Source organism: Periplaneta americana, chromosome 16 (assembly GCF_040183065.1).
Source record: "Periplaneta americana isolate PAMFEO1 chromosome 16, P.americana_PAMFEO1_priV1, whole genome shotgun sequence".
NCBI lineage: Eukaryota > Metazoa > Arthropoda > Insecta > Blattodea > Blattidae > Periplaneta > Periplaneta americana.
Genome location: NC_091132.1, coordinates 110,050,485 through 110,075,962, shown reverse-complemented (window position 1 = coordinate 110,075,962; position 25,478 = coordinate 110,050,485). Strand labels below are relative to the sequence as shown.

General features: G+C 35.1%; 1 protein-coding gene across 2 annotated transcripts; it reads right to left on the bottom strand.

The window, feature by feature from the left end:
- Positions 1 to 565: 565 nt before the first annotated feature.
- Positions 566 to 25,212, bottom strand: Lamtor4 (Late endosomal/lysosomal adaptor, MAPK and MTOR activator 4). Of its 2 annotated transcripts, none has more exons than XM_069812738.1 (4): positions 25,057 to 25,212; positions 24,642 to 24,735; positions 12,378 to 12,492; positions 566 to 1,833 (listed from the first exon to the last, which is right to left on the bottom strand). In XM_069812738.1, exons 2-4 carry the CDS (start codon positions 24,711 to 24,713, stop codon positions 1,730 to 1,732), a joined length of 291 nt encoding a protein of 96 aa, XP_069668839.1. In that variant the 5' UTR covers positions 24,714 to 24,735; positions 25,057 to 25,212; the 3' UTR covers positions 566 to 1,729. The 2 variants fall into 2 exon arrangements, with proteins under 2 accessions (XP_069668839.1, XP_069668837.1); XM_069812736.1 differs by lacking the exon at positions 25,057 to 25,212 and adding an exon at positions 24,895 to 25,050.
- Positions 25,213 to 25,478: the final 266 nt, after the last annotated feature.

Below are 25,478 nucleotides of genomic sequence, written 5' to 3'. Positions count from 1 at the left end.
TCTCCAATATCTGTCGAATACAAAAAATCTGATCAACAGTAGATTTATTACACCTAAAACCACACTGACGATCCCCAATAATTTAATCTACATACAGAGTTAATCTTCTCAAAAGAATATTGGACAAAATTTTGTACAATGTCAACAAAAGTGATATTCCTCGAAAGTTACTAGTTAGTCTTGTCCCCCTTCTTAAAGATAGGTACGATTATGGACTTCTTCCATTGTTCTGGTACAATTTCCTTTTCCCAAATAGCAAGTACAAGTTTATAAATTTCGCTAGATAATGCGCTTCCACCCTCTTGTATTAATTCTGTTGGAATTTGATCGATACCTGGAGACTTGTACTTTTTCAGATTTTCTATCGCAATTTCGACTTCTGAAAGTGTGGGTTCGGGTATAAATGGCTCAACAATTTGTATTTGAATTTCATCCTGATCATTTCTTAATCTTAAACAATCTTTAGGATCAGAAATTTCCTTTGCACACATTATTGAAAACGTTCATACCTTGATTCTATGTCATGAAAAGAATACATTTCTTTCCTAACCAAAAGAAGACTTGCTGACAATAGAAAGGTACTTTATTTCGTAATAAATTCCAACCATTAAAAAATTAAGATACACTTCATATCATACCAAAGATTCCATTCTTAACTCAAAATGTAATTAACAGTATTAAAACTCGTATTAACACGCCTATAAAATGCCTCTTTAACAGAAACTGTTCAACACACACACCTGCATCATTTCACACCATGTACAAGTTATGTGCTAAATTTCATTAATAAACAGAATAATGAACAGAGACAGAGCTCTCAAATCTGAAACTGCTTAAGTATATGTTAATCTTTTTTTTAACATTTAACTTTTCCATATACACAAATTATTCAGTGATTCAAAATGTTATGGAAATCGGCAGTTCATTTGATACTTCTTGTTAAGAAAACATTAAATGGGTTTAGGTTTTTAACAAATACACGTAATTGGCAAATATAACCACTCAAAGTGAAATTAAGCAGCAAGTATTGATGTTCGTTTCAGCCTCTCTAACTGCAAACTTACGAAACAAACGCACTAAGTCTCTTCACATATATGCTTTTGATTCAATGTACAGAGTGGAGCATTTATTGAGATCCGAGATAGAGGTCTGCCATCTGGCTGAGGAGTGGCTAGTCACTAGTGCGAGGCAGGGGCGTACACACACGGACACATTACGTCACATCTTTGCTATCTACTCGTATGTCAGTAATCAACATTTTCAATTATAAATAGCTGTTCCAACTCCTCAAATTGTGACATCGGTACTGCTGAATTGCACAACTAGTGTGTTGAAGTAAAATCCAAGTTTTTCACTGCTGTGGTTTCTGATCAAGTCATGGATGGAAAAATGAGGATCTTTGTGAATAACAATTTCATAAAAAGATGTGAACAATTTATTGCAGTGAATGGTGGACATTTTGAGCAACGAATATGGGCTAGATAAGTACAAATTCTACAACTCTTACTGTAAGTGTTGTATCAGTGCTGGGGATATATGGAGGGGACTGGCACCGCCTATCTCCGATCACGATAAATGCGTCTCACTGTACATCGGTATGACATGCGGTGAGTATGATACAATTACCAACATCTGCCCTTATCACCAGTCAGAAATATAATATTCTACCAACCTCACCTTTAATGTCATTTTAAGTAAACGATTTCAAAAGATAACATCGTGAACACTACTAGACAATTACAGGCTCCATTTGGTCCATAGCGAATTTTCTCTTGACTACATGTATCTTCTTATTAGACAGACAGATTACGTAGCAGTGGTCATCATACACAACTGTAACAAGAGAAATAACGTGACTTCATAAAAAGACTTGGAGAACTCTATGACTTCCTACAAATTATTTTTCACTGCATTTATAAATATAACAGGGTCATTCCATAGTGACACACCTAACATTTTTCAAGTAACTAACTCACAGGATATTTAATTAAATACTTAGTAGTTCATGAAAAAGACATTATTGTCTTTTAACATAAGTATTCCTAAATATGAACACAAATTCTTAATGAAAACGAATAATTAATAATGTAAAAAATATGAAATATTGTATGGTGTGACACATGAACATTCTCTTGCCACTTGATTTATTACCAAAATGGAAAATGTTCATATTATTGTGTCAAATGACATAAATGCATTCAGTTGTTTTTCAAACAATTAAGACATTTGTGTAGTACATGTAACTGCTAAATCACAAACTTGACAAAAATTAACAGTATCATTAAGAAATAAAATATTGCAAATATGTTGTGACACACGAACATTTCTATAATGTTATTACTAATTGTTTTAAGTGCACTATAATACATAATTTCTTATGAAAGACTTACACAATATGCCTACAGTTCTTATTATATTAAACAACACTAGATTACATTAAAATACACTTTTAAGTTTAAAATATCCATGGTTGTTTACAACCATATGTGGTGATATTTCCTGTGTAATGTCATGTGACGAATACACCAATATGTTAGCCATTTGTAGTACTTCCCTTCCTTGGACATCACAGACACTTTAAATTCTTCGCCACCACAAGCTTTTGTAACTTCACCCGTATATTTGACGTCATTTTTTTTACTTGGTCATTTAATGACACTGTATCAACGACTAGGTTATTTAGTGCCAATGGGATTGGTGATAGCGAAATGGTATTTGGCGAGATGAGGTCGAGGATTCGCCATAGATTACCTGACATTCTCCTTACGGTTGGAGAAAATCTCGGAAAAAACCCAACCAAGTAATCAGCCCAACTTAAATTCTTGAAAATACTATTAAAAAATGTTCAAAATGTATTAACATTTATATCAATAGAACAACTAATACAGATTTAAAAAGGCCTACGTTATAGAATTGCTAAATGATACCCAGGGTAAGTTAATTAATGTTATTAAATAAAACGATTTTAAATTAATATCAGAAATTTAGTACCATTTACCTAATGTGCAAATAATTACGCAAATTTATTTATACATAGGCCTAGTATGGTGGTTACCTACTTACCATAAAAATATACTGTATAAGCTTGTTTTTTTATATGAAATGAATTAACATAAACCAAATTTTGTAAGTTTTTAATTCAAGGAATTAAAAAATAATAAATATTTTATACAAACTTTAGGCATAAATTAAATGTTTTATGCTAATTTTAGGCCTACACACTATATTTTTACAACAATTGTTATTTAGTCAACTGTCCAAAGACAGGTGTGAACCTCACAAGTGATACCAAGGAGGCATCACTTATGAGACAACTAGGCCAGGAGATAATGGGGTAGCGTGGCCAGTTCCTTTCCTCCTCACAACAGTTAAGGAACACATATTTTCAGAGTGTTTAACCTACAGTATATGTACACTGAAAAAAAAAAAAACGCACACATGCACGCATAAAGTCCAGTTGCAAAACATTTCTCTGTCAGTTGTTCACACACTCCTCCTAATAGGTGCTTGTAGTGAATCTCTTTTTGTTACAGTACGGGAGTTTTAAAAACATTCAGTGGTAGCATTTATAAGTGTACCGGTACTTAAATTGTGTACATAAAGTTGGCTTAAGCATTTATAAGTTGCAATTGTGGTTAGGAAAATAGCTCATTTCAAAATTAAACAAGGATTTCTAGTGTCGGTATCAAAGGAACATTGCCTAATAATGATGCACACCAGAGGTGAACAGGGTTCGTACCCAATGTCCTACTAATTTGGAAAGCTCAGCAGAGATCTGGGGATTATCATTCTCAAATAAACCAAATTATTATTACAAATGCATTCGAGAGAACTTGATTCCAAATTTGGCCTCGAATTCTGTTCTATTTGATAGCATTAGTTAACCGTAATGTTGCGTGAAATTGAACCACCAATTAAAAACCTGTAGTGAAGGAACGCCTTTAAAAAGAAAGGCATTCCTTATAGTGATATCTTGAAACCAATGTTATACATACAAACTTACACAAATGCACAAACTTTTGTTTGTCAAATATTATGTAGGCGCCATTCTTGAAAGTGCCAGGCATATTTTACTTAGACTTCCCTTCTATCATCCTGAATTAAACCCAATCGAGAACATTCGGTCCCTAGTAAAAATATAAATTGTAAATTAAATTCAGTGACAGAAATTTAACAGTATGACTGAAGTAGATTGGTGTCCTGCATGTGAAAATTTTAAAAAATTTGAAAAGGATTATATGAAACGTGAGTTATTGTTCAATGATGTCATAGCTCCCATTATCATAAACCTCGGTCGTCATAAACCTCTGTCGTATCAGTGATGATGATGATGATGATGATGATGATGATGATGATGATGATGATGATCCAGCTGTGACAGGATAGCAGAGCTTGAGGACTCAGAGTAGCAGCTCAAGTTAAGAGGTCAATGTTTTCAATTAGATGTTTAGCACGCACTTGCTGCTGTTTGCACTCTATCCTCCCTCCTCCCAAATGACGTAATCAGGCTTTCATATCTTCCGCGTGAGCTGTACTTTAACTGTCTTTATGTCATCAATGAGTTTTCTAAATTATCCGGATTGTGCCTGGTCCTGTTTGAGCCAAATAAACGGGGTTCTACTGCAGTTATTGTCATCGTCGTCATCATGTCAGCATTTAGACAAATAAAGCATCTGTTCAAACTCTAAAGTATAGTTATTACTGTTACTCAGGAGAAGCAGGAATGTAACCTTTATGACCAAACTGCCGATTATGGTAAACATTCCAGTAGCCAGGTTATTACTGTACTACTCATGCCGAAAACATTATTTCCAATAAGTGTAAGGAAATTGAAGGATATTATTATTATTATTTTAATAAAGAAACTATTAATAACTGCTTATTATGTCTCGTGACGAGAATATTGTACGAAATGGAAATATAAAAATTGGAAATTTATCTTTTGAAGAGATGGAGAAGTTCAAATAGCTTGGAGCAACAGTAAGAAATATAAATGATACTCGGGAGGAAATTAAACACAGAATAAATATGGGAAATGCCTGTTATTATTCGGTTGAGAAGCTTTCATCATCCAGTCTGCTCTCAAGAAATCTGAAAGTTAGAATTTATAAAACAGTTATATTAAGCTTACCGGTTGTTCTGTATGGCTGTGAAACTTGGACTCTCACTTTGAGAGAGGAACATAGGTTAAGGGTATTTGAGAATAAGGTGCTTAGGAAAATATTTGGGGCTAAGAGGGATGAAGTTACAGGAGAATGGAGAAAGTTACACAACGCAGAACTGCACGCATTGTATTCTTCACCTGACATAATTAGGAACATTAAATCCAGACATTTGAGATGGGCAGGGCATGTAGCACGTATGGGCGAATCCAGAAATGCATATAGAATGTTAGTTGGGAGGCTGGAGGGAAAAAGACCTTTAGGGAGGCCGAGACGTAGATGGGAAGATAATATTAAAATGGATTTGAGGGAGGTGGGATATGATGATAGAGAATGGATTAATCTTGCTCAGGATAGGGACCAATGGCGGGCTTATGTGAGGACGGCAATGAACCTCCGGGTTCCTTAAAAGCCAGTAAGTATTAATAACTGCTTAATCTTGTACGAAGTGTAATTAATAGCTTAACTTCTTACTTCCTAAGAACAAGAGCAATAACCAGCAACTGACGAAGTTTGCATATCTTTTAGTTAACAGTATCATTAACGCATCACGTAATGTAAGCATTCATATCACCAACATATTTCCCCTTGCCATTTTACCCTGCACTCTTCTTCATAAGCCATAGATCCATCTTCTTACAGACTTTCACTGCTTCCATAGTTCAACACGCTAATATGAAAACACAAGCCCCTGCCTCTACTCAAGTCTTATCATACCCCCACCCTTTTCTTACCTCTTCACTTCCTTAGAAGCAAGCAGATTATCAGCAGCAGACGTACACTTGTGTGTAGGATACTGTATTTCGAAGTTTCTCTTTCAAAAGAGAAAACAAATTTTAAGAAGCATGGGAGGAACAGTTTTTCTTCCTTGATGGCGAAAATATGAGGTGCTTAATTCGTTGTAAAATGTTAAATAGAGTATAAAACGGCAATGTACAATATGATATTATTATTCTTCTTGACATAGAGAGCACCACGCCCTTACCTGTAAGCTGAATATTTTTTAATAAACAAACTATAAAAAAGCATCAGCTTCTATGTCTTAGTCAGGGTAAAATGCTTCGGTGCTTCTTTGACCACTGTAGCATATTTTCACACTTCATGAACAACCAGGTACGTTTTTGGGATTTCAAAAGTGTACTGACGTAAAGTGCATGTTTTCTTTCATGGTGAATAAGAAAATATATATTCTTTTATTAATACTACAATAATAATATGTCACAAAACTAACATAATTCAATTTAAATCCTGTCCAAATTCAACCTCGCAAATTTCTAGCGTAATAATTAACAACAGATCCCTATTAGAAACAACAACCAAATTTCTTGGCTTAAAAATCGATAATGTGTTAAATTGGAAAAATCATATAAAAGAAATTACCCCCAAACTAAATTCAGCTTGTTTTGCTATTAGATCTATGCAAAAGATAGTAAATATCAATACCTTAAAAACAATATACTTTGCATACTTCCACTCGGTAATGAGTTTTGGAATAATATTCTGGGGAAATTCCACAGATAGTAACAGTATATTTCTATTACAAAAAAGAGTAATTAGAATAATGGTAGGTGCCAAATCTAGGGAATCTTGTAGGACTATTTTCAAAAAACTACAAATAATGCCCATGGCTTGTCAGTATATATTTTCATTAATAATCTTCCTCGTATGTAATCGTGAAAACTTTGTAACTAATTCAACAGTTCATAGCATAAATACATGTCAAAAAATTGACTTTCATACTCCATCGGCAAGTCTATCGTGCTATCAAAAAGGAGTGCGTTATATGGCACTAAAAATTTTTAATAGCCTTCCTATGGATATAAAAAATGAAACTCAAAACATAAGATTATTTAGGGCCAAATTAAAGAAGTACCTAATTTCTCACGCCTTCTATTCTGTAGGTGAATTCATGACATTCAATAACGCTTCATGAAATTGATACTAAAACTATGTGTTGTACTAGTAGACTATATTGTAAACCTTGTCTGTATATATTTCATCTAGATTGTGACTATAAATTAAGACTTTATAATAGTATTAAGGTTTTTTGACTTGTTCCATATTCTAGCTGTAAGCAATGTATGAATACCATGGAATGTTAATAAATAAAATACAATACAATAACGAATAAATTGGGTAAAAGTTAACACGGATGAAGTGTATGTAGCTAATATTATATTGTTTTTGTTTTCCATCTCTGCACCTCCATTCTCTGCATTATCTGAGGAGGTACTCACTCCACCATTCTCACTGAGATAGTCATATGCGGGTTGCATTTCTATTACGACATATTTCGTGACATTTGGCAACCACTGCACTATGGGACATGTTATCGTCATTCACTCTACAGTTGTGCCCATACCATTTCCCTCTACATAATTCTATACTCTGACCTCTGCTTTCAAAGTTCAACACATTACGGGATATGCTATCGTCATTCACTCTACAGTTGTGCCCATACCATTTCCCTCTACATAATTCTATACTCTGACCTCTGCTTTCAAAGTTCAACACACTACAGGATATGCTATCATCATTCACTCTACAATTGTGCCCAGACCATTTCCCTCTACATAATTCTATACTCTGCTTTCAAAGTTCAACACACTACGGGATATGCTATCGTCATTCACTCTACAGTTGTGCCCATACCATTTCCCTCTACATAATTCTATACTCTGACCTCTGCTTTCAAAGTTCAACACACTACGGGATATGCTATCGTCATTCACTCTACAGTTGTGCCCATATCATTTCCCTCTACATAATTCTATACTCTGATCTCTGCTTTTAAAGTTCAACACACTACGGGATATGCTATCGTCATTCACTCTACAGTTGTGCCCATACCATTTCCCTCTACATAATTCTATACTCTGACCTCTGCTTTCAAAGTTCAACACACTACGGGATATGCTATCGTCATTCACTCTACAGTTGTGCCCATACCATTTCCCTCTACATAATTCTATACTCTGACCTCTGCTTTCAAAGTTCAACACACTACGGGATATGCTATCATCATTCACTCTACAATTGTGCCCAGACCATTTCCCTCTACATAATTCTATACTCTGACCTCTGCTTTCAAAGTTCAACACACTACGGGATATGCTATCATCATTCACTCTGCAACTGTGCCCAGACCATTTCCCTCTACATAATTCTATACTCTGACCTCTGCTTTCAAAGTTCAACACACTACGGGATATGCTATCATCATTCACTCTACAACTGTGCCCAGACCATTTCCCTCTACATAATTCTATACTCTGACCTCTGCTTTCAAAGTTCAACACACTACGGGATATGCTATCATCATTCACTCTACAATTGTGCCCAGACCATTTCCCTCTACATAATTCTATACTCTGACCTCTGCTTTCAAAGTTCAACACACTACGGGATATGCTATCATCATTCACTCTACAGTTGTGTCCAGACCATTTCCCTCTATATAGTTCTACTTTATTGATAAGTTTCAATACTCTTAGTTCTTCACGAGTTCCTAACTTAATTTCTTCATTTATTCATCATAATGTAATCTGCACCAACTCTGAAGAATTTCATTTCTGCCATTTTCAATATTCTCATTGAATCTTTATTTGGAGCCCAACATTTGGAATCATATAACACAGCTACCATCACTTCATAGAATTTAAGTAGGGTTTCCTCACATTCTTTCCTTGCTAATGTTCTCTTGATTATACTACATGAGTGTTGAAATAGATTTATTTTGTTATTCATAACATTTGGAATCATATAACACAGCTACCATCACTTCATAGAATTTAAGTAGGGTTTCCTTACATTCTTTCCTTGCTAATGTTCTCTTGATTATACTATATGAGTGTTGAAATAGATTTATTTTGTTATTCATAACTTTCTATCATTATCTATGAAAGCATCTAAATAATTAAAACTGATTACTTATTCAATATAAATATTACTCAGAAGTATTTTTGTTTTTACTGAATCTTTTCCATAAAATGTCACAATTTTCATTTTCTGTGATGATAATTATTACCAAGTTATATTCGGCAATTACTTTGCTAAAGTGATGAATAGTTCTGTATTTACTGTACACTACTTGGTGTTTTGCCACTACTCCATATCTCGTCTCACAAGAATTAAGAGCTGTGACACAGATAGTAATATGATTTATTTTATCTGAGAAATTTGAATGTATTCAGTCATTCTGACATCATGTTACTTAGTTACTTACTTACTGGCTTTTAAGGAACCTGCAGGTTCATTGCTGCCCTCACATAAGACCGCCATTGGTCCCTATCCTGAGCAAGATTAATCCAGCCCCTACCATCATATCCCAACTCCCTCAAATCCATTTTAATATTATCCGCCCACCTACGTCTCGGCCTCCCCAAAGGTCTTATTCCCTCCAGCCTCCCAACTAACACTCTATATATATTTTTGGATTCACCCATACATGCTACATGCCCTGCCCATCTCAAACGTCTGGATTTAATGTTCCTAATTATGTCAAGTGAAGAATAAAATTCATGCAGTTCTGCATTGTGTAACTTTCTCCATTCTCCTGTAACTTCATCCCTCTTAACCCCAAATATTTTCCTAAGCACCTTATTCTCAAACACCCTTAACCTCTGTTCCTCTCTCAAAGTAAGAGTCCAAGTTTCACAACCATACAGAACAACCGGTAATATAACTGTTTTATAAATTCTAACTTTCAGATTTCTTGAGAGCAGTCTGGATGATAAAAGCTTCTCAACCAAATAGTAACACATTTCCCATATTTATTCTGCATTTAATTTCCTGCCGAGTATCCAAGATATTTGAATTTTTCTACCTCTTCAAAGAATAAACTTCCAATTTTTATATTTCTATTTCGTACAATATTCTGGTCACGAGACACAATCATGTACTTTGTGTTTTCGGGATGTACTTCCAAACCTATCTCTGACATGTTACATCCACAAATAATGCTAAATAAATGCATGTCCCTCAGTGTGGCTCCAAGTACGAGTAGTAGCATACAATGGACTGGGTTACATTTCCAACTGACAAATGAAGATTTGTGTCTAAAAGCACTGACCTTGAGCCATGCTGACCACTATGTCTAATGTTGTTTCAGGGGGTCTAAATGAAATGCTAAATTCAAGTGGATGATATATTCACTTCATTTTCATGAACTTGATTAACTATATCACTAACTACAAATTATACCTTACTCATACATTTCAACCAACCATGTGATATCATATAGAGAGACTTTTCTTACGCGAATTAACTCTTCCATTTGGCATAATGGACTCTACAGAGTCGCTTACGCTTCCTAGGTGACTAATGTTAAGTTACAATTTCAATATATATGACATGGTGCCATTACCTACAATTGGTGAAGATTTACCTTTGTTCAAAGTCAGAGCTATCCTGGCACAATGAACACAGAGTAAGCAACCCTTTTAGGTGACTTGCAATGAGTGTATTATATGTAGGAAACGTACTGTGTTACCTATATCCCGAAAGATGCAACCACAGTAAAGACCTTACCTTACAGCACTGATATTTTATACTTAGCAAAAATGTATTACATTAATTTCTGAAATACATTTCTTGTTCTTCAATACAAAACGTGATCGGGCACAAAATACTATGTATTTAAAAACAACAACTGGAATTAATTTATTAACTTAGCCTACATTGATTAGAATTACAATACATATTATAAGATTACTGCAATATCGTGTGTAACTAGTTAGCGATGCATCCAATGGAGGGAGAAAAGAAAACTGGCCACCCTACCCCATTATTTCTTGGCCTAGTTGCCTCATGAGTGATGTCTTGTTAGTGTCACTTGTGGGGTCCAGAACCGTCTTCAGACAGTTGACTGAACAATAACATGTTAAACAGGTGTGAGAAAAATAATAATTGAGAATTGGCTGCTTCACTAAACATCATCAGAGGAAAGAATTAATTGTAGGTTGGTCTCCAATGTCTTCAGATGTAGTGAGCATCTAGAACCTTGTTGAGCCCTGCTAGAGTGGTAATATCCACTTCCGTTTCTGGGATAAAGATAGTTGTAAGAAGGAATCCATTTTTCCAATAACAGGATGGTGATGTTAAAGTAGAATTTCGACATGGGAGAGATATGGCCTGTAAATGTTGTATAGAGCCGTCTTATTCACACACAGCGTACTATTACAGGCTATCAATCAACACTGCAGGACTCTCGACTTCATTTGCCTGCTGCAGGGAGCGATACTAAGGATTTTATTGCCTTTAGAACACCCATCGCCCTTTTCTCAGGTTTGAATCCATGAAGCTCTGACCCAATAAGAAACATGGCAACCTCTCACTATCAAGAATTATCAGTAAATAACTATATTACCTTACTTACACGCAGGAATTTAATAAGACAAATAATTAAAAATAAATAATAAAAAAGGTAATTTGTTCAACTTTCACTTCCATTAAGAGTGGAATGAATTCCGAGCAAATGTAATATTTCCATGTTTAATTTAACATTAGAAGTAAAAGCAGTGGCTTAGTTGAACCAGAATACACTGGAATGTCATTCCAGAAAATGAAAATGTTTGCATGTCGGAAACATGATGATGCCAGTATTTCTAAATTGGTAGGGTGAGTTGCTGTAAATATTTTTTTTGTAATTAAATCAACGAGTAAAAGTATTAATATTAATATTGCTGTGAAACTGAAAACACTTTGTTCCCATCGTATGTAAAAAAGGCCTCAAAATTAGTATGACTGTTAAATTCAGATTATAATTGGGTTCAAAGGGTAAGTTTTCATACACATCAGCATGTTGGCTTCTGGTACATCTCTTGACACCTAACACTGTTAATAAAGGTCTGCACCTTCCTTTCAAAAGTCCCTCAGAGACTTCGCGACAAGTTAGGAACTGATTTCTGCTTTCTTGATTCGAACATCAGAGCCACTTCAGTTCATGTGCTTCCATATAAACAAGGAAATTTGTGTGAGAAAAGGCTACAGTACTCTTTTACCTGAAATCCTCTCCTTCATGAATAGCATTCGTTTACACGTCAGTGCGCAACATAGGGCCTTCAGCTTTGCTTCCTTTTCAAAGGAAACAATACAGAGAATATTTCATCACCTTTAAAAATCCAATGGCAATGGCCAGGTCTAAACTGAACAAGAATGTACCTACTAGACTATGAATGTACAATCGTAACTGCCTGATGTTTTAATACAATATACCTGAAATTCGTTTGAAACCCTCCTCTTGCATAGTTGTGTCAACTTTATCAGTCAAAGTGATCAGACCATAAATGATATTTGCTACTCTCTCATCATTCTCCAGTTCTCCACCAGACTGTAACATGAAAGACAAAGTGACCAATTTTTAACAACGTATACAAATAAAGTTAGTTCTGTTTCCTGCAGAATGATACAAATACACATCTACAGTAGTCTGCAGGAAGCTCTGTGCTCCATCTCAATGCGACCAGTAAAATTGCTGCTAATATCACACATAAAATAAAGACTCTAGAGTTATACCTATTGTTCTAATCATAGGTGCCGAATACAAGGGTGCTCCAGGGCTCAAGCACCCAACAGATATATTTAATGATTTTTGAACTGAAATTAATTTCGATTTTAATCTTCATGCCACAATGGGATGAAAAAATAATTTTCATGGATGGGCTTCACAAAATAATATAATCTATTCAATTTACACAATGCAATTTTAAAAAATCTGCGTTAGCTATTGATAGAGTTCTTTTCCAGGGAAGATTAACTACCCTACCACCAATGCACCAGTGTTAAATTTGCTTATTTAATGAACCATTATCTCTAGAACTACTCAAGATATATTACGACGTTTATAGGATAAAGATACATGCTTCACATTATCAAGAAATATAATTAGTAAAAAAATTAGAATAGTTTAAATAATGCTGATTTCACTGTTATTTTGTATGCAAATTCCCAATTTTCTCAGAAACTATAAATGACAAAAGAATGAAATTTTAAACACATGTTGACGACAATACAAGAATGAAATGGCCGCACAATAAGAGAAGTATATCTATTAGTTTGTTCATAATAAATAAAATAAAATCAACATTAAAATTTTTTTACACATGCGTTTTTTTTTTACAGATCTGCGTCCATTTGTCCTTGTACCTTTATCCTGTAAAAATTCAGCAGTTCCTGAGATAATGGGTCACTAAATAAGCAAATTCAATATTGGCAGTATAGGGTAGTTAATCTTTCCTTCACCGCAGTGTACAGTAGCATTCATTAGTATTCTCAGTTGAAGTCATTATCGACTTACATTATCATCTTATTACTCTCTTAGAGATTGCTCTAGAAACTAATCCAAAATTTGCAACTCTTTTCTATTGCGTACCAAAGAGCTACAAAAACGTTTTGTTACAGAAGGGGTTTCTTCCTATTAAATGATTTGAAATACACTAAAGGAGCTCCTTGCTTAGGCATGTATCATGGTGTGTTCCTTTGCTGACAAGGAGTTAATGTTGCAGCTTCTATATCCAGTAGTAAGCTGAACGAAATGCAGGCGCCAAGAATTTATTTTTACCGATTTATATCAGTGCTACAGCGTGTGCATCTATTGAAAAAATTAAAAATCAGCACCTATGGTTCTAATGTATGTACAGTAGCGGACACCGCCGGGGAAAAATTAAATGTCCGTTATTGAGAAGTGTCCGCTATTTAGAAAATCGTTAGTATGTACTGTATACAGTATATTAAAATTTCTCATACATATTCAACATTATATTTTACAGTACAGTACAGTACAGTACAGTACAGTAGACAGTGAGATTGTTTACAGTATTCATCCAGAGAGAAATCGTACCAGTAAATGTTTTGTAAATGAAATAAACATCAGTCACTGTACCACTTCACCTCACACAAATAAATCTAGAATTGTTGACTTTAAAATAACATCCTTGTCTTTCAAAATTTCACTAACTGAGTTTTTCCCACATTAAACTTTGTGGCCAGCTCACGAACACTTCATTTCTCCTTCTCACTATGCTTTACAATATCCACTTTCTCTACTAGTGACAAACGTTTACGTTTTTGTGACATTTTTAATGTGACTGTACTTCCGAACACTCAACTTGACAAACTAAGAAAGTACGGACTGCTCACGTACAGTATCACAACTAACAACTGTGCTGCTTACCTTCAATAAAGTACAAGAACGTTCAAATGCACGATAATGATTGTTGCAAAGAATTCAGTTAGAATTCCGTTTAATTTACAACCGTCTTTTTCTTCTTTTTTTTTTTTTCTTTCACGCTGTCCGTTATTTGGAAGTTTTAATTGTTGTTGGGAGATACATTTCAGTGTCTGCATCCGTTATTGAGAATGTCCGCTATTTGGAAGAATTTTATCATAAGGATCAATGTTATTTTGCAGGGGAATTTTTAAATGTCCGCTAGTGAGAGGAGTCCGTTAAGGGAAGTTTCACTGTACTACAAATTTATGTACCTATTTTAACAAAGATATTGTGTATAAATAAATGTTTATTCAAAATTAATGGCATTTAAAGGACCGAATCCATTAAGTAAGACAGTCATCAACAACAAAACAATATAACAAGTGAATACATTCAAATATTTAGGAAATTTGATTTCATATGTGGCAGAAGAAGATAAATCTGCCATAAATTAAACAATTATTTGAATATAACAGGCATAATAAACAATAATTCTTTGTTGTTTGCTAATGCTCTGAATTTGGGATTTCTTCCATTTTCCATCTAGCATCCCAAACGTACTTCATTAATACTACTAGGTTCAAAAAGTTCCCGGAATTTTACTACCATTTTTCGTATTAATATATAACAAGGGATATTATACATTTGTTTTGTTGGTAACATTCATGATGTCATTTCCTTAAAGTTCGTTGATAATGGCAACTATTGGTTTTGAGTTGTAGGCATTTGTTTATCATAGTGTTTTGTTTGTTCGTCGCATTTTGTAATTATGTCCACAGAGCAAAGTACAAACATCAAGTTCTGTGTTTTGCTGGGGACATGATCAGTATGGCTGATGAAGATGGTGATTTCTTAAACAAAATGAAACTGGTGCTACTTGTACGACCCAGTCCCAAAACGACAGTCATCTGAGTGGAAATCGAAAACATCTCCTCGGAAGCAAAAATTTCCTAGGGACACTTCCAAAGGCAAAGTTATTTTAAATGTTATGTTTTATTTAACGACGCTCGCAACTGCAGAGGTTATATCAGCATCGCCGGATGTGCCGGAATTTTGTCACGCAGGAGTTCTTTCACATGCCAGTAAATCTACTGACATGAGCCTGTCGCATTTAAGCACACTTAAAGCAAAGATATTTTGGAAGTTTTCTTCGACTCTCAGGGTCTCATGCACCATGAGTTCATTCCAGAAGGTCGTACTGTAACGAAAGAATTGTACGTAGAAACCCTCCGTCGCCTCTGGGACGCAGTGAGAAGGAAACGTCCAGAAAAGTGGGTAGAAAACAACTGGTTCCTTATGCATGACAATGCACCTGCTCATCGCGCAATTATTGTAAAGAATTTTCTTGCCAGGCACAACATAACTGCTTTGGATCACCCACCATACTCTCCTGATCTCTCACCACCTGATTACTTTCTGTTTCCCCGTCTGAAAAGTCATCTGAAAGGACGGAGATTCAATGCTGAAGAGGTTATCGCAAACGCGACGAGAGCACTAAGACGGGTTTCACAAAATGGCTTCCAGGCCTGCTTCCAGGAACTCTACACGCGTTGGCAAAAGTGTGTTGTTGCGGAAGGCAACTATTTTGAAGGGAATGCTGTAGAATAGTGTTTAAGGTACGTTGTTTCTATGATGCTAGCAAATTCCGGGAACTTTTTGAACCTAGTATGTATATCTCCTTGGACTTCAGTTACTGCTTGATTTATAGTAGATGTTCTCCATTTGTTACAGTATCTGGTTGTTTGCAGATGGTGCACTGGAGTGAGGTGTAGATGTAGCATCTATTAATTATCTTTAGGCACTATACAGGTGATTGACAAAGTCAATATAAAAAAGGCAGTAAATAGTACATTGTTAAAAAATAAATTACATATTGACATTACATGAATTAAAATTTTAAAATTCATCAATTGAATAAAAAGAATGCTTTACTAACCATGTGATTACTCTAGTTTTATAAAGCTTTACTATTTAAATGTTTTAAATTTTCAGTCAATTTATTATAAAATTTAGGTACAAAGTACAAGTAACTATTCTGGGTCCCCTAATTAAGATCTTAACTTCGGATGCTAGGAGTATAGGTAACTGAAGTAAAATGTACTACATCATAATAAAATAGATAGGCCTAGATATTAACCATTCAGGAAGCCCTTGTTACCAAAGAAGCAGTACGTTTAAACCACAGAAAATCAGACTATTGGAATTATACAATATACTTGCTAACTCCACACTTTTATATTATGGTAGTGAAAACTGGACAATCAGGACAGAAAATGTTTCAATAGGTCTACTCGTGAAAATTCAAATAAGATATACGTCTTAAATTAAATTTTATAAACATAATTCCTTTAATGGACTTCAGACATAGACATTCTCTCTTTGGTACACGAGAGAGAAAAGCAGAACATTTTCTAATTTTCTACAATGCCCTGCAAAACCCAGAAGTCTGGTAACCCTATTAGCTACATCTCTGGAGGAACAGCTCTGGTGCCCAGCATACCATAACTATACTTATTAAATTTACTGAAACGAATTTAACTTTCTATTGCCTCCAGATTGGTAACTGTAATTTTCCCACACTTTCTGCTACATGCATGCTCATTCGGAAATGTTATATAAATTCATTATTGTACCTATGCCTATGTACAGTATTTTCAAAATAGTTTTCAATTTTAGGCCTCTCACTTTATTTAAATAATTCTAATATAAGTAATTCATCATCACTGGATAAATATTCCATGTCATCACTCGAACTCCTCATACCAGACATCTGTGAAAGCAGAAATATAGAGCAAAAATGATGATTATATAGTAAACAGCTTAATTAAAATTTTAGAAGTACTATGCAGAAATATAATTATGGCATTACAGGAGGGAGGGGGGGGGGGGGGAATTCTGAAGCCTGTGACAATTCAATTCCCAAATTGCATCCTATGGTCCCTAAAAACTGGTAACATCCAGTGCCGGATTTACGCCTAGGCAACCTAGGCAGCTGTCTAGAGCGGCATTTTCTCTTCCTTCTATATATATATATATATTTGTTTTTAAAATACCGTACTTGTTGTGAATCTTTTCGGAAGTTTGTTCTTGAACAACTTGTGGAAGTCGGATATAGTTTTGTTATCGCATTGTCGTGGTGAGAGTAAAAGGAAAGTCTGCACCTGCATAATTATGTATATTGTAATGCCAGTATCACGTTATTGTACTATGAAACTGCCTGTATAAACAAGAATGCATTGCTGCAAATCAAATTGGATGTGTGTTTATTATATTACTTACTTACTGGCTTTTAAGGAACCCGGAGGTTCATTGCCGCCCTCACATAAGCCCACCATTGGTACCTATCCTGAGCAAGATTAATACAGTCTCTACCATCATATCCTACCTCCCTCAAATCCATTTTAATATTATCTTCCCATCTACGTCTCGGCCTCCCTAAAGGTCTTTTTCCCTCCGGCCTCCCAACTAACACTCTATATGCATTCCTGGATTCGCCCATACGTGCTACATACCCTGCCCATCTCAAACGTCTGGATTTAATGTTCCTAATTATGTCAGGTGAAGAATACAATGCGTGCAGTTCTGTGTTGTGTAACTTTCTCCATTCTCCTGTAACTTCATCCCTCTTAGCCCCAAATATTTTCCTAAGAACCTTATTCTCAAACACCCTTAATCTCTGTTCCTCTCTCAAAGTGAGAGTCCAAGTTTCACAGCCATACAGAACAACCGGTAAGCTTAATATAACTGTTTTATAAAGTCTAACTTTCAGATTTTTTGACAGCAGACTGGATGACAAAAGCTTCTCAACTGAATAATAACAGGCATTTCCCATATTTATTCTGCGTTTAATTTCCCAATTTATTATATTATCGCTATGAATAGTAACCAGAACTGTCAGTTACATTTACAATATAATATATCGTCCACAATACTATTTAACCACTTTCCAGCATGTGCACTATATAATTCGATATGAAAGTTTCATTCTACAAAAAGTTGGAGTTTATTTTTCAATTTACTTTATATTTCCTATCGAAGTAAGAAATACTCGTAATAATTATACCACCAACAAAACACCAATGCTTAAAAATAAAGCACAGTTTGCCTTTCACAAATCAATTTTGTTTCAACAGTGATAAGGTTTGAACATATTTCTTTGCATCAAGTCTGCTATGCTTTGTCAGATCGACTTTGATGACATCATGAATGCTTTCTCTGGGAAGAAAGTGAGAAGGAAATATTTATAATTCAGAAGTTAGAAGCATGTATTTTGATTCCAGTAATTTATTGTTTTCTGAATTGTAACATTTCATTTAAAACTAATTTAAACTAAACATGACCTATATAATAGCTGCTTATAAATTGTTTGCGAAGGTTGGGGGGGGGGGGGGGGGGGGCAAATTTTAGCACTGCCTAAGGGCGGCACTATACCTAAATCGGGCCCTGGTAACATCAATATCTCTGCATAATATGTCTGTATTTATATTATGACAGACATTTGAAAAGAAAAGACCATTAAACAAACACAAAGTAAGTTAGGCCTAAAACCAATTTTTATTACATTTAAACTTTAACTGCAACCTTTATTTATAATCACCACGAAAATCAGGCATTTATCATAGCGTGGCACGAGCTTATGAATGAATGCCTTTATTAAAGTAACCTACTGCCAACGAAGATTGCAAATTCTTCACTGCTATTTTTGGCTATCACTAATGAAATGCCTATGCTATTCACTGAGATCAAGATTGGGACTGTATTTTGGAAGGTTGAATATACTCTAAGCAGCTCAAGAACATCACTTGAGAGACAAGTCTTTTGTTTTTTGTTTGTTTTTTTTATAACGACTGTCTACATTTTGGTAGGATGTCATAGTTACCTTAAACATTAAATGTGATTCTTTGCTCCAACAATCAAATGGAAACACTTTTGCTACCTGAAGCCAAAAATCCACAAACTTTGGGTTACAAATGACTGACAATTTCTTTTTATTTAGGGAGAAACATTAGATCTGTAAGCCTTGTATAACTGGTGATGAATTTCTGTGACAAGAAGATTCTTTTGTATGAAGCTGGTAGGATTTTCAACCAGCAACAAATAATCAAACGAGCTCTTAGAGTGGCACATAATTTTAAGAGTTGTGCATACATAATCCTATTCGGAACTCTCGATTATTGGTAAATGACTAATGGTAAAGGTAAAGGTATCCCCGTAACATGCCATGAAGGCACTTGGGGGCATGGAGGTAGAGCACCATGCTTTCCATGACCTCGGCACTAGAATGAGGTGGTGTGGTCAGCACCACGCTCTGACCGCCTTTTACCCCCAGGAAAGACCCGGTACTCAATTTTATAGGAGGCTGAGTGAACCTCGGGGCCATTCTGAAAGTTTGGCAACGAGAAAAAATCCTGTCACCACCCGGGATCGAACCCCGGACCTTCCAGTCCGTAGCCAGCTGCTCTACCAACTGAGCTACCCGGCCGCCTGTAAATGACTGATACGGACATATTTTCCAAATGAGTGAATATGAATAACATGCAACAACTTTCAGAAATGACTCAGAGAACCTACTGTATACAAGTACTTTGAGATAGCGAATGTATAAGGCCAATCGAAGTCACTTCAAAATGTAAAGTGTTATAAATATTATAATAATATTTGAGGTAGGAAAAAAACATCACTGTGCTGAACAAACAATAGAGTATTTCATTTGTCACATTTTGTAATTTTTTCCACAGTTACTGTTTTGTTAATTAAAACATAAATTATTTTATTAGTAGGCTATTGATACAAGAATTCTGAAATTTCAAGCCATAGTTCTATCATTAAATGTTAGAATACAGCTCGGCCAATACTATTATGAAAGCATACAGAATCTTTATCAATGTCTGACAAAATGTAGAACACACAATTTAAAAGAAGTCCCAAGTTCCATCTGTAATTACGAGGTTTAATCTGGAAACTGGTTCTGTTGCTGATAAGAAATCTGGAAGATCAAAGAAATCAACGATGTCACTGCAGCTGAGGTGCTTCAGACAAGTAATGACAGAAGTATAAATAATTATTATGGAATTTGTAGTGCTGGTCAGGTGTCCAGGCATCTTCAAATGAGTTATAGCACAGTTTGAACAATTCTACGAAAACACTAGGCTATGTCTGTATCTATATAAACTAATATATCTACTAGTGTTCACACTCAAGCAGGAAAGATATGATTAATTGCTACATTTGTGCTACCAGAGATTCAACGAAATAATCACTGTCACTGCAACTGAGGTGCTTCAGACAAGTAATGACGTAAGTATAAATAATTATTATGGAATTTGTAGTGCTAGTCAGGTGTCCAGGCATCTTCAAATGAGTTATAGCATAGTTTGGACAATTCTAAGAAAACACTAGGCTATGTCTGTATCTATATAAACTAATATATCTACCAGTGTTCACACTCAAGCAGGAAAGATATGATTAATTGCTATATTTGTGCTACCAGAGATTAAACGAAATAATCATTGGCTGGTCAAAGTTTTCTCAACAGAAGAAGCATGCATTTTTCTTAATGATGAGATTAACACATGTAATTATAAAATATGATCTGAAAATTACCTCCAGGTTTTAATTCAACGTCGTCTTCATGATTTGAAAGCAATTCACCATTGGTCCATATTACTTCAAAGAAGACAACAATGGAATAATAGAGACTGTCACAGTAATGGGGAATGCTACTACAGTATGCTACAGAACTTTGGTGCACTGCCCCACAATTACACGGATCTTTGGAAGTCGTGTCATTAGTAGGCACTTCCAACAACACAGCCTCCACTATCTCCAGAATTTTCGTTGTGGAGTTACTTTAAAGAACGAGTTTTCGTGGCACCCAACAACCCTAGAGCAACTGAAAGATGTTATCTCAAAATATTAGGAATATTGCAAGACAATGTCTGCAAAATGCTGTGCGTGGTGCTACAGGAAGAATTTTCTTTTTAAGATAATAGCGGACATATTCCCAATGTTTTACAAATCGTTTGCCCGAAACAGTGATTCTTTTTTATCTCAAATACTTTGGGTCACAATGCAAGTTTCTGCAACCGATATGTATAGTAACAAATTATTTCTTTCAGCTTTCTGCTTCTCAAAATATTTCCCCTTAAATTTTATGCATGTGTCCATCCGATAGACCCAGTCATCAAAGCACTGCACTCACTTTTCCAGAGGCACTTCAGATAGCAGTTCGTTGAAGGCCTCAATCGCAGTTTCTGAGGTATTAAAAAAGGACAATCCCCCACCCCCAATTCCTTTTTAATGGTTGGGAACAAGAAGAAATCGTATTATTCCATATCAGGACTGTAGGACAATGAGTCATTAATTTCACACTTTAAGTGACCAAAAAGCCCACAATCTGTTCCGCAGTGTGGGATGATAAATTGTCATGACAGAGGATGATACGGCTTCGCAGTTTTTCCAAGACTGTCAGTAAACAAATGGTTGTATACCACTTGTTTATGAATCATATGACGGCCCTCCAGTGGAACAGAGATGATCACGACCAGAATGAGACAACCATTTTCTTCTCAGTGCTTCGGCCTCTTGTGATTTCTGTTCGCTTATCTTCATCTGGGAAGATCCATTGTGCCAACTGCAGTTGATCTCCTGGCTCATAACAGCAAATCCATGTTTCGTCACTAGTTAAGATGTCAAAAACGGAATTTGACGTGCTTCAATTGGATTTTTTAAGCATTTCCGTGTACCAATCAATATGTGCTTCCTTCTCAGCTTCTGTCATACGTGGAATCCACCGAGCATCCTCACAGCAAGATGGTTATGGAGGATCTTTTGTATTGCACTCCAAAGATGTTCTAATCTCGGCATAAGTGATTCATTAATAATGGTGCACCGATATTTCTGTCATTGATCCCTGTAGCAGGCTGATCCTTGCAGAAATCATGGCTATTAAGTACGTCCACATTTGAATTCCGCAAACCAATTATACACAGTCCTTGCTGATGATGCTTCATCTCCAAAAGTATTCTGAAGTCGTTGCATGCATTCCTTTGGCATCAGTGACGATTTAAGATCATAAAAAATCAAAGAGCCATTTTGTAAATAACTCCTACAAAACTTGGAATACCAGTAGTCAAGAACTCAAATAATGTTTGTACAATACGTACGTGAATAAAATGTTAGCATCACTGCTTTGGATGAAGTATGTAATTATATAACCAACTATCAGAGCGAAAACAAAAAGTTATTTGATATACAATAATAACTGCCTCCCACTGGAGGTAGCCCAGAAGGACTCAGTATACTCTCCTACATGAATTTTACAATATTAAATGTTTACATAAATTTTGTAAATAAACATATATGAATTATAAAGTGAAGAAAAAAAATTAAACAGAGTGAATATGATGACTCAGAATTTGGCAAGAGCGTTTCAAAACTGAAGTTATGATGTCAGCAGTAAGTGTCTGTGGTAGTTCAAAAGTCTTCCTGAAGCTTTCAAAGAACTTGGGAATCACACCACGAGCTACAATAAGAAGACCAATCACCTCAATGTCTTCAACCTGGTATTTTGCTTTGAAGTAATCAACTGTTGATCTTTTCTTGATTGACATCCTCCGGCTGGCTACTCCCCGTTTCAATCCTTATAGTAGGATCAATTATATAACCTTTCTTGGTAGTCTGGGAATACGCTATGATGTCAATATGTCTAGAGGAGCCATTGGTAGCAAGGCAAAAGGCTTCCTCTTCTACTGTCCAAGACTTTTTTCTTAAAGCAGTTGCAATTAAGGATCGAACATGATGGTGTCTGGCATTTCGGAGGAGTAAACCTCTGTTACACTGACCTTGGACGTGGGCAAGGGTTCCAGCAATGGCCTATGTTTCTGCTAATGTGGACTCCATACAACTTCAGATGGCATTTTTTATATTTTCAATCATAGTTTTCTACATCACCACTACCACTAACAATCACTACTTCATGGATAAAAACAAATACTTAGACCTAGTTATTCGTTTCAATTTCCTGTCCTTTTCCTTAGAATTGGAATTTGCTGTTCTTCGAAGAGGTTATAGTCTTAAACAAAATGTTATGTTTCCTGAATTTCCAGAAACCTTACAGGCTATTAAAAATATGAAGTTTGAAACCGTAACCCTTGGGCCTACAGGAAAGCACTTCACTCTTACACCACTTGGAACAACTATTAGCTATACGTGGTTGTGTAATCAATTTGTCATAAAGCCAATGCTTGTGACAACACAGGACAAATATAAGATTCTCAATGGAAGAAAGAAAATTTCCACATTTCATTACTTTTTTTCCCCCTAACACCATGCATTGTTGTTCAATGGATTTGTCAGTCATCACAATTCGTCACCTCAAGTGGTATAGTAAATTCGGTTACAAATCTAGCATACGGTACCTAGAGTATTGAAAAAATTAATTATGAATATTTCAATTTTACCTCAATGTACAAGACTGATTTGCACAGAACAAGGGGTAATTATTTAGAAAAACACCCTTTTTTTCCATTCAGAGGTAACATTGTAGTATTTTGAGTGTATTTTGAATGCTGAATCCATGATGTAATTTTTATTTGCAGCAAATGACCGGAACATAATTAAAATTAATTGTTAATTATTGACGAGAAGTCGTTCATATGTCGTTTTTACGTTAACAATAGTACGTAAATACTTTCGATAGGGGCTGTAAAGCCTTGGTGTAGGATAGTATTTACCCTAGTACTTTATCTTGAATTAGACAGGAGAAACTATGGCGGTAAGTTGTTGAGAAGTTTTTTAAACAGTCGTAAAATTTTCTAGATTGTGCACCGACATAAGTCCTGACTTTCTTCTGTGATCGTTTATGCCAAAAAATAAACATTTCAATCGTTTTAACACATGGGTAATTTGCTAGGAGACGTCGTTGCATATAGACCACTTTTACACTAAACCTAACCTTAGTGTATACAACGTATACTAAAACACTAACCTAACCTAACGTAACCTGTCACAGATTAAGGAAAAGGTTAGGTTAGGTCAGTTTAGGGTTTTAGTATATCTTGCAAAAACAAATTTTAGGTATAGTGTAAAAATAGTCTATATGCAACGACGTCTCCTAGCAAATTACCAACACATGAAAATATATCGGAATTGAAGAGTTTCAGAAATATAGGCCTAGTAGAAAAATGGGATGCTTTCCAAAATAGACCTATACAGAACAAGACAGACTAAAACGACTAATGAACATTTTTTTTTTTTCTAAGAATACTAACCGAAATAACAGCACCATCTTCGGCCAAGAGAAGGTATCCTACTTGATCTGGTATCCTTTCCAAATTCAACATTTTGGCTCTTCTTGATCGCACACTGCAATAGTTAAGAAATTGTGAAGCATACGTCTTTGTATCCCTTATTATATACCACAATTGAGCATCAGGGAAAACTTCAGGATTCCGAGATCATCTCAACATCGGTACGAATTCCAAAGTTTGAATTTTAAGTTATTTTAAAACACAAATAACTTACAATTTAGTTAAAAAAAACGGTATCACTTTTATATCCTCCACTCCAAAATACATGCAATTCTGTGTTATAATAATAACTGTAAATGCTTATATTATGACTACAATACAGTGAATCGCAATACCATACATAACCATGCAAATACAACCGATAAAGCTAAAGTACCTCAAATGTCAAACCTTCGACTCATATCACATGACAATTAGTTGTCGCAGCACATGGACAGTTATTCACTTATTTATTTCAGGTTGACCAAAACCAACGAGTTAGAAAGAGAATAATAGACCAAAACGACTGGAAGACAACATTCTAAACTGTCATCGGAAAAAGTCCGTCATATTAGTAATAGCATAAAAGAATGCTTTTAAATTTATATAAAAAATGATTAATTACGGATATTATACTGTACATAGAACTGTTTGAGTGTCATTCAAATTGTATACATCTTTATAATCTAAATGTAAGCGCAATATTTTCTAATTGGGTTGGCAAGAGGAACAGTAGTTTACGAAATATCCACAAGATGTCACTAGCTATCGTAAAACTACCATCATCTATTAAGAAAATATATTATGTTTATTATATAT